The following is a 9,961-nucleotide window of genomic DNA, read 5'->3' on the forward strand; positions in this document are numbered from 1 at the left end:
ATATGTGTACTTTATTACAAAAAGAGACAAACTCGTTTTTCCGATCCCAATTCAGCAGGAATTGAGTTTGAGCGTGCTAAATTAACACGAATTGTAAGTGATCAAAGCCTATTAAATACAGTAGTCAATATTTTTTGGTTTGCCCAGTGCTCCATTCCCCTCCATATCTCACACTGTTCGCTTCTTTAAGTGAAGCTGAAAGTTAGTGATACAATTTACAGTATTTAATTCAAAAGGGCACTATTACAGTTAGGTCCATATATATTTGGTCACTAATGCAAGTTTTGTTAATTTACCTGTTTACTGAAACATATTCAAATTACAGCTACATAATGAATATAGGCATATAGTGCAGACTCTCAGCTTTAATTTGAGGGTACTCACATCGAAATTGGAGGATGTCATGTCTAGCCCTGCCCTCCTTGTCTGTTCCCTTCATTTCCCTTGAGAGTGGCTGCTAATCTATGGACGGTATTTTCTACAAAAAAAAATAAAATGAAAATGATAAAAAGAAAATACAATCTCCACTTTGCCATTTAGTTTGGGTCCTAAATTCTGTGCACAAAAATCCTGCAAAAATGAAAATTTTAATTAAATAGCACCATTTGTATCTTAATTTTCCACTCAAGTGTGAAAAATGTGAAAAATAGAATTAAAAACCCGGGCAGTGGGCGGAGCTACGGATCACTGCTACGCTTTCTCAGTGTGTTTGGGAATTCCGTTGTCTTCGTGTTTCTTGGCCATGGTCAACCTTGTTGCCCAAATTGACGGCAAAGTCACACGTGGCTTAAGTTAGCTACTTATCTGCGGCTTCCGATTCGTTTAGCTTCTTATTCGTACACCTTCACCAGCACAGCCTGCACCACAATCCAACAAACCCCACAGTAGTAACATGCCTTGACATTTTTAAATATTTCACCTATCTAAGAAACATTTATTCCAAAGTATTACATGCACTTTTGTTAGCACAATCTCAGCACTATTAATGAGACGATTATGAATATCATTCTTTATTTTTTCGTTTAAATGAACTTTAAACATACTTGGACGCATTCTTAGCTTACAGATATAAATCACCCTCAAGGACATTAGGGGTGTATATAGGATCTGTTAATGAAAGTCTGGATTGTCCGATCAAAAGTCCTCTTATGCTCCCCGCAAGGCAGTATGTGGGTTTACAATACTATTGATAACGTCAATCTCAATGTTACGATCTTGATTGGATGAGGAGATTTATTTAGTAAAATATGCCCAGGGTACTTCCTGTATTAAAGTATCAGAAGTAGGAGATCCTTTAGAAATAGGTGATGCCTATCCAAGCCAGTTTTTTTTCCATAGTCTTTCTGTTTTACAACATTGATGCTGAAGACAGCCAACATTCTTGCTCATCCACTATAGAACACAGTGCTTACTAACTGCCATGAAAAAATAAACGTTTATTCCAGGTCACAGCAAGTCCATCACCTTTTCCTGACAGCCACAGGGATCTGATGTAACAGTCCGCTGGACATAACTCACTGAATTCCAAGTTCCATTGCCATGCTTCTGTAACAAGCAAAGTCCAAGTTCTCCCTAATAAACAAGTTATTTTAAACATGAGCTTAAGGAACAAGCATTGATGAGACACATTTTCATAATGAAACTCTTTCCGTCAGCAACAGAGCAATCAAAATTTTGTGTAGGAGCAACCAGTCACACAACTCCCTCATCCTGCCAATTTCAACCCCAGCGATCCCAAGCAAAACAGGCAAGGGAGCTGCAGATCTACCAGACCACTACCAGAGCCAGGGAACAGCACCCGAAGACATGTCATTCTTACAGGGCAGATCCATTTCCAGTAGCAGAATCCATGACAACAAAATGGGGCCTGAAACAGCCTAATGCAGAGGAGACAGTCTCGGTGTTATGAATAATCGCTTCTTTCCATCATTGAGATTTAACCTGGTGACCAGGCCTGTACCAGCCCTCTCCTCCTTATATGGCATCTCTTCATTGATAACCCTGGTCTCGGCTTCCAGTATCCCCATATCGCAAAAGATTGGGATAATTGAAACTTTGTTGATCGCCAAGGGGATATTCTCTTTAAATCACTTCCCCAGTGTGATCTCTGTAGGTGAGAGCAAGCTGGTCATGAAGGGATGTCACCTGTTGCAGCACCCAGGGAGTTGGGGGTTAAGGGTCTTGCACAAAGACTCACAGACAGGCCAAGGCCAAGCTTGAACTGGCAACCTTCTAATCACAGGGATGGAGGCTTAGGCCAGTGAGCCATCCGCTGCCCCCAAGCCAGTTATCAACACAGGCAGCGGAAAGATCCTGGATGCCGACACACCGTCAATAACGTCTCTGATTTGTGGCAATATTTGGAGATAGTAAACAAAAGATGCTGAGATATCAAAGGCAAACAGAAGCATTGTCAAAATAAGATAGACAAGACAAAAACAGACGAGATATGACAGCAGCAGCAGCCAGACACAGGCACCATCTTGCCAACCTAGATGCCAAGATAACTTTTACTTTATAATGTTTCCACTCCTTACAGTATAAACCCAACCCTAGCGAGGGAACAGATACTTCAGCTTGTCCCAGGACATCCCAGTTTTCCCACTTCAGACAGTATAAACAATAAAACACAGGCATCCTTACTGGGATAACATTTTTGTCACAGACACCTTTACTGAGCAGATCTTCAGGGCTCCAGCATTACTACCACCTTCTATTAAACATGGACTGAAAAATGGAAACAGTGTCCCAGTGAATGTGTCTTTAAAGGTGTAGATGAGTGACATGTCAGCGGGGTTGAAGAAGGACACCTCCCCCCTGTCATAGTCCAGCTGCACTCTGATACTCTGCAGTTTCCGCTCCAGTCTCAACCAGGTCCGTGGTGAGGTGCCTGCTTTATACTCATTACCATTCCTCAGAAGTACAACCCAGATTCCATCCTCCGGTTTGCATATAATCCCCCCTTTCCTGTTAACAGATCCTTTTGCTACTCCTAGATCCCACTCAGTTTTGTCTCCCACATCCACCTCCCAGCTGTGTTTTCCTGAGTTAAACCCCTCAGAGCCCAGCACACAAACACAGGGGTAGAATCTCTCTGGGCTGTCAGGAAGTTGCTGTTTCATTCCAGTATTTCTCACGCCGATCAGATCATCAGACACAGAGAGCCAGGGGCCTGCAGTGTTTGGGTCCAGAGTCACAGGAGCTGCGGGTTGCAGAAGAAGCTGCAGTTAATAATCTTTCTCAATACAGTAAAAACCATCACTGGAAATAAGACGCCTGGTGAGTGACAGCATAATCCACTCAGATACTGCTCTCTGCTTTATGCAGCCATTTCCCCCAGTACTCACTGTACCAGTGCTGCTAGGCTGAGCTTCCAGTGAGTGACAGTATAACCCACTCAGATACTGCTCTCTGCTTTATACAGCCATTTCCCCCAGTACTCACTGTACCAGTGCTGCTAGGCTGAGCTCCCAGTGAGTGACAGTATAACCCACTCAGATACTGCTCTCTGCTTTATACAGCCATTTCCCCCAGTACTCACTGTACCAGTGCTGCTAGGCTGAGCTTCCAGTGAGTGACAGTATAACCCACTCAGATACTGCTCTCTGCTTTATACAGCTATTTCCCCCAGTACTCACTGTACCAGTGCTGCTAAGCTGAGCTCCCCTCGAATGACAGTGCAACCCACTCAGATACTGATCTCTGCTTTATACAACCATTTCCCCTAGTACTCACTGTACTGCACAATCTCCAGCATCTTCTCCCAGACTCTGAAACTCAGAGAACCCAGGTGTTTGGCCACATCTATCAGCTCCCCTGAAGGCAACTCTGGGTCCTGCAGTGAGCACTGGGTTCTGCAAAGACAGTGACAGACTGGAGTCAGTGATGCAGTGGGGTCTGAAGGTCAGACACACAATAGGAAGGTGGCTGAGGATCTGCAGCATCATTAACTCCACTCAGTCCAGAAGAGCTGCTGACTCACTGGCTTTGCATGTGTGTGTGTTTGTGTGTGTGTGTGTGTGTGTGTGTGTGTGTGTGTGTCTGTGAGAGAGAGAGAGAGAGAGAGAGAGAGAGAGAGACATTGGAATTACACTTAAAATTTCCACTTAATTTTCTATGGATCTTGGAATCATTTAGTCCAGATTTCAGTAGCAATTGAAAATATATAGTTAATAGTTATTACATCTACTATCACATACCTTTCTTTGGTGTCCTCGTAGGCCTAAAAAAGAAGAAAATAATATTAAACTGTATTATGAAAAATATCCATGGCAAACCAGCAAACACCATAAAGAACAAAATTCCTGGGCAGAAATGCTCAGTGTCACTGAGATGTATATCTGCTTCAGACACACATTAGGATTGTTTGTCTCAGCCAGCAAACACACAGAACAATGCAGGAAGATCATCTCCCACCTTCAAGAATGAGATGTCCTCAGCTTCCATGGCCTTCTCAGTATCTCTGATCTTCTCTGACAGGGTAGAGACCTGTTTGGAGATGTCTTCTATCTTCTTCTTCATCCTCTGGCTCTTCTGCACATCTTCCTCTCTCAGTACAGCAAGTCTGGCCTCCTCTTCCTCTCTCAGGAACTGATGGAGTTTCTCAAATTCCTCCTTTATCCTCTTCTCAATGTACTGGGACTGATTCTGATAGTGAGAAATGCTGCGTAAAGCTGAAGGTACATCTCACGCCGGCCAGCCGACCAAAGTTGGCAGCCTTGGAAATTAGAAATTAATTTTTAATTAAAAATTTAATTTAAGTTTTAGTTTCTCAGAATAAATCCCCATACCTTGATGTATTTGGCTGTTTTCACAGACTCTTGTTTAACTTTTGCAAACTTCTCTAGCTTTTCCTTTAATGGACTCAGTGAAGATTTGAGATCCACCTGAGAAAAAATATACAAATGTGTAATGAGAGATACATTCAACATATTGCTTACAGGTAATTAAAACTAAATTTCAGCTTTCATATCTTTCTGGAGCCGAGCCTACAGAGTCCTGGGCGTTGGGTATCCAAAAAGTACAGGGCGCTGGGCAAGGGACACCCAGGAAGTACAGGGCACTGGGTAGGGATCACCCAGGAAGTTCAGGGCACTGGGTAGGGGTCACCCAGGAAGGGATGTTAGTCCATTGCGAGGCACACACACACACACACACACGCAGACACACACACACACACACACACACACAGACACACACACACACACAAACATGCATGCACTCACAGACACTTGTTTTTGTTCATATATTTGTGGGGATCATCCATTTAACCCAATGTTGATCCCAACATTGAAAACCTTCACCCCCACCCATCCTTAACCTTAACCATAAGTAACCCAACAAAATATAAGACTTTCGATATTTTTATTTATTTTTAATTGCAGTCACAGATTTTATAAAATTGAGTTTCCCCTTATAGGGACTGAAAAATAGTCCCCGCAACAGCAAAACAGCAAGTTTTATCACATTTTGGTCCCCACAATGTAATATATAATGACCCATGCACACACACTATTCAGCATGCTGCATACACACGCACATACCACTCAGCACTCTGTACTCTATATACCCTTTATCCATTATATGCTGCATACACACACACATACCACTCAGCACTCTGTACTCTATATACCCTTTATCCATTATATGCTGCATACACACGCACATACCACTCAGCACTCTGTACTCTATATACCCTTTATCCATTATATGCTGCACATTCCCTGTCCTACTGCTGCTATGGTTTGCACGATTATTTATTTATTGGTATTTACCTCAATCTTCCATTTTTTTTGCTCACTTTTGCTGTGAGAATATAGTATCTGTCATAATACTGTATTCATTCAAACTACTACCGTTACTGCTTTTGTTCTGTAATATTGAATTGTTGCTCTTGTGTTTAACTAGTACTGTCTCTCTTTGCTCTCCTCGCACTTGTACAGCTCTGCATGCCCGCACTTGTGTAGTCTTATGTTGTTTTTGTTTTTGTTCTTTGTGTTACACCATGGTGATGGAGGAACCATATTTTATTTCCCTTTGTAGTATGAATATAGCTGAAATGACACTTAACTTGCCTTGAGAACTTGATAGATAATGAATAAATAAATAAACAGATGAATAAATAAATATGTTGAGCTTTTTAAAAGGTCATTTATTTAACAATGAATACTTTCTGATACACGGCTAATGTCCACAGAAGAATACAAAAGGCGTAGGAAATAAGCAGACCTGTTTTGTGTATTAACAAACTGCAACTGTTTTCAGAAAACTGACAGTCATGATCCCTCTTCTTAGTCATCAGTAACAAAAAGTACAAAAGCCACTAAACTAACAATAAATGTAAAATCTCCACAGAAAGCAAGCAAAATTGTTTTACCTATGAATCTTTGTAGCATATGTTTAAGTGTGAATATCTGTCATTCCAGACGTATCCTCATGAGTTTAATGAGCACTTCACGTAGCCCTGTGTTCAATATCAGTGGTATTGACGACATACATGCTAATATTTCAGGATGAATTGGCTGCCACCTCACAGCTACAAGGGTCCATAATTACACTAATATAATATCCTGATGAGAAGATGAATGACGTAGAAGAGAATACCTTCTTATCCTGTACAGCTTCTTCCACTGGACAGAGCTGGTGGTTTCTGTGCTTCTTTGCAGTCTGACAGACCACGCAGAGGAGATCCTGATCGTCCTCACAGAAGAGTAGAAGTTTCTCTCCATGAAGCTCGCAGCGAGATGCACTCTTGTGTTTTAGATGGTTATCCACGATGTTTTTCAAAGCCAGATTTAAAGGAGGATCTGTCATGGCGGACTGCCTCTTGCATACTGGACAATCCTGAGATTTCTTCTCTTCCCAGAACTTCTGCAGACAGTCTCTACAGAAGCTGTGGCTGCACTGCAGAACAACAGGATTCTTAAAGAAGTCTAAGCAAATGGCACAAGAGAGCTCCTGCTCGAGAGATGAAGCTTCAACAGCCATTTTACAGATTCACTAAGTGCACGTTTTTTTTTTTGTAATTTCACTTTCACTTCTCTATTAAGACATGCCTCTGGGATAGTTAGACAACAATATCTCAGCAAAGTCAGAACAATCTTTTTTATAGGAGTTTAGCCATTTAAATTGTATACAAATTGACCTATTTTGGGGGATATTTCAATTTTTGTATCAAGAAGCCAAAATATGAACTGTAAAGTACTTGTAACATTCTATGCTTCACTTCTGATCATCGTTAAAATAATGTCACACCCTGATGATTAATCTCAATTAACTATAGGTTTATCAGGATATAGCGTTTGTTTTAGGCAAAGAGAATAATCTGCCCAGTCTTTAGGAAGTGATTTTGTGGTCGAATCAGTGTTTTATAAAAATAAATTGTTGCTTTAAATTCGCGACCTGACTTTGAGAATTCAGATACGTTTCTAGTGAAACAGTATGGTACAGTACACTGTTTGATGTGAGTATATCTTTGTGCACCTCAACTAATTTATATTTCACTTGGCAAAGAGGTCACCCTGTCTTGATATGGGATCTGATCTATAGAAATCCATCCATCCATCCATTTTCTGTAACCACTTATCCTTTTCAGGGTCGCAGGGGCTACAGTATGAGCGCAAGGCAGGGAACAACCCAGGATGGGTCGCCAAACTATCGCAGATGTATAGAAATGTTTACTCCTATTTGAACAATTGGTAATTGACTGCATGTTCTGTTTATCCAAATATGCTGTCCCACATACATGTCTTCAGGCCCCTTCCAACCCCCCCTCCACATTTCAGGTGGTGACCATGACAATAGGTAAGCTTCACCTTTATTGGACTCGGTCTCCTCCTCCTCAATCAGTGCTAAGGGTTGGGGTTAATCTTGAATTGTGTCCTTTGAATTGCATTTATGAATGATCTTTCATCAGCATTATTAATTTAAAAGTCTGAGATCAGCTGTGACACCCCAGCAATGAGGAAGCTATACAAAAAATGTCATCTATATTGGCTAAATGGCTTTTTTCCCTAGGCAGCACGGTTCCTTAATATCTGCAATTCCTGTTTTACTGATCTTTTCCAGCTCTTGTCCCTAGTGAATCGGACAGGTTTCTGCACAGGCATGTCCTTCCACATTTGAAGATCCAGGTGTGTAGCATCATCCCATAATTCAGCCATCCTCATGAAGTCCTCCTGGAAAAGAGGGCAGACCGGAACCTGTATCTCAGCCACACTGTTGCAGATGAAAAAAAGACTGATAGCATGTATTCTTCTTAGACCTTATAGTTTAAACAGCTCTCTGCATCTGGATGTAGCCTTACTTCAAGCTTTCATATTTCTGCGAGACTTTTTTTCCTCCAAAGAACTCCATTGTCGCATGAATTTTATGATTCATTATTATTCATTATTATGGAGTCTTTTTTGTGTGAATTTTCTTAGATCAACATGAACCTCCCAGGTAGGTATGGTCATCTGTTTCTTGAGGCCAGTGTAAATTTAAAAGAGAAGGTTTTACTATTCCTATGCAGAAAAAAAATCCAAATTCAAATTTAATGTTGCCGAATGGACTATCATAAAAGAAACACAAAGTAATGTAGCTGGTTACAATTTTATAACAGGTTTTCTTAATATAAACTTTTATATGTATCATGGATTACTGGTCATGAGTGAGGGGAAGGTTTCTGGAGGCTGGGATGCTGATGCATGTACAGTATGTTGTTTTCAAAGTTCCTTCGCCCTTTTCGGGGTATAAAAGCGTTATTTTCTTCTCTCTGTCATCCCTTGGTACATGACATTTCTTCATTGCTCCATCATCTGTTGAGATGCTAAAACATCATAACGTCTCTTCACTCAAGATAGATAGTACAGTATTATATATCAATGTACAATGTAGTTTATTATTACAGTACTATATTTAATGTTGGTAATGTTTTGCTGTGGGGATCTTATCAATTACCATATGCATTTACATGAAAATCATGTTATATATCGGGTCTGCAGACGGTTCAAGATGATCTGCGGTTTCAGCTATCCATCGTAGGTCTTGGAATGTATCACGTGTTGGGGGCGACTACTGTATATGCAGGTTTAAACAAGTAATATTTAAGACTTTCAACGACTTTTAAAAGGCAAAGGCAAACAGCATTCAATGACAGAAATTTGTTTGTGTTTCCCATGTGCAAGGAGAGATTCCACAGCTTTGATTCCCATCGTGCTGAGTTTGTAGAACTTCTTGCACAGTGTACAATGAGCCACAAATGTATTACTGGGTTTCAACCATATTACAAAACTGTGAACCAGTTTCCTTCCGAATTTGCAGTTTGCAGGATGACATTACAGGCTAGTGTAGAGCAACTTCTTAGTTACCTGAAGCTAGTGCCCCACCTTCCCCCCGCAAACATAAACAATGAGCTTATCTGCTCATTCCAGTCTGTTTTTAGATAAATTCATGTAATACTTTTTAAGGATTGACGGGTGTCCCGTCCTGACTCATAAAATGATGATCGCAGCAGGGTTGGAAAACCCATCATTCGTGCTCAGATGCTGGAAAACATGATTAAGAAGCCTTGGGTCACACTTGCTGAGGCCATTTATGTGGCTAACGCCATGCTAGATGGTGCAGACTGCATCATACTGAATGGGGAAACCACCAAAGGAGACTTCCCTCTAGGCATCCCAGAGACACAGAGACCTTGGCGGCCAGTGATAGTGGTTTCTGGAAACCTTAGCATGGAGAATCCAACTGAGAAAACCTTGTTACTTTGTTGTGTGTCACATCACACTTGTTCGACCCAGTTGGAACTACCGGTGTTGATGGTATCAAGGTGTCCTTTTAAGATCGCAGCCTCGACATTCATCATTCTCTCGCTGTCAGGAAGGTCTGCCTGTCTGAACTCTAAGTACAGGCCCTGAACCCCAATCATCACTCTCACTTATAACAGACAGGTCACCCACTATGCATAATAACAAAAATATAT

At 41.2% G+C, this 9,961-nt stretch overlaps 1 protein-coding gene across 1 annotated transcript; it reads right to left on the reverse strand.

Annotated features, from left to right (window-relative positions):
• Positions 1 to 994: 994 nt before the first annotated feature.
• On the reverse strand, positions 995 to 7,081 carry LOC125715653 (zinc-binding protein A33-like). The gene is made up of 6 exons (XM_048987448.1): positions 6,604 to 7,081; positions 4,791 to 4,886; positions 4,417 to 4,647; positions 4,200 to 4,222; positions 3,736 to 3,854; positions 995 to 3,202 (listed from the first exon to the last, which is right to left on the reverse strand). The coding sequence occupies exons 1-6, from the start codon at positions 6,985 to 6,987 to the stop codon at positions 2,640 to 2,642; spliced, it is 1,416 nt and encodes a 471-aa protein (XP_048843405.1). The 5' UTR covers positions 6,988 to 7,081; the 3' UTR covers positions 995 to 2,639.
• Positions 7,082 to 9,961: the final 2,880 nt, after the last annotated feature.

The sequence above is a fragment of the Brienomyrus brachyistius genome, chromosome 20 (genome assembly GCF_023856365.1).
Source record: "Brienomyrus brachyistius isolate T26 chromosome 20, BBRACH_0.4, whole genome shotgun sequence".
NCBI classification, from domain to species: Eukaryota; Metazoa; Chordata; class Actinopteri; order Osteoglossiformes; family Mormyridae; genus Brienomyrus; species Brienomyrus brachyistius.

What these genes read in the sequence shown, in the direction of transcription:
- LOC125715653 (XM_048987448.1), bottom strand. Translation starts at nt 6,987, where the DNA reads ATGGCTGTTGAAGCTTCATCTCTCGAGCAGGAGCTCTCTTGTGCCATT. An exon ending in AAACAGCCAAATACATCAAG is followed by an intron (nt 4,648 to 4,790) that starts GTATGGGGATTT and finishes TCTCACTATCAG; the next exon opens with AATCAGTCCCAGTACATTGA. An exon ending in GCTGGAGATTGTGCAGTACA is followed by an intron (nt 3,203 to 3,735) that starts GTGAGTACTAGG and finishes TGCAACCCGCAG; the next exon opens with CTCCTGTGACTCTGGACCCA.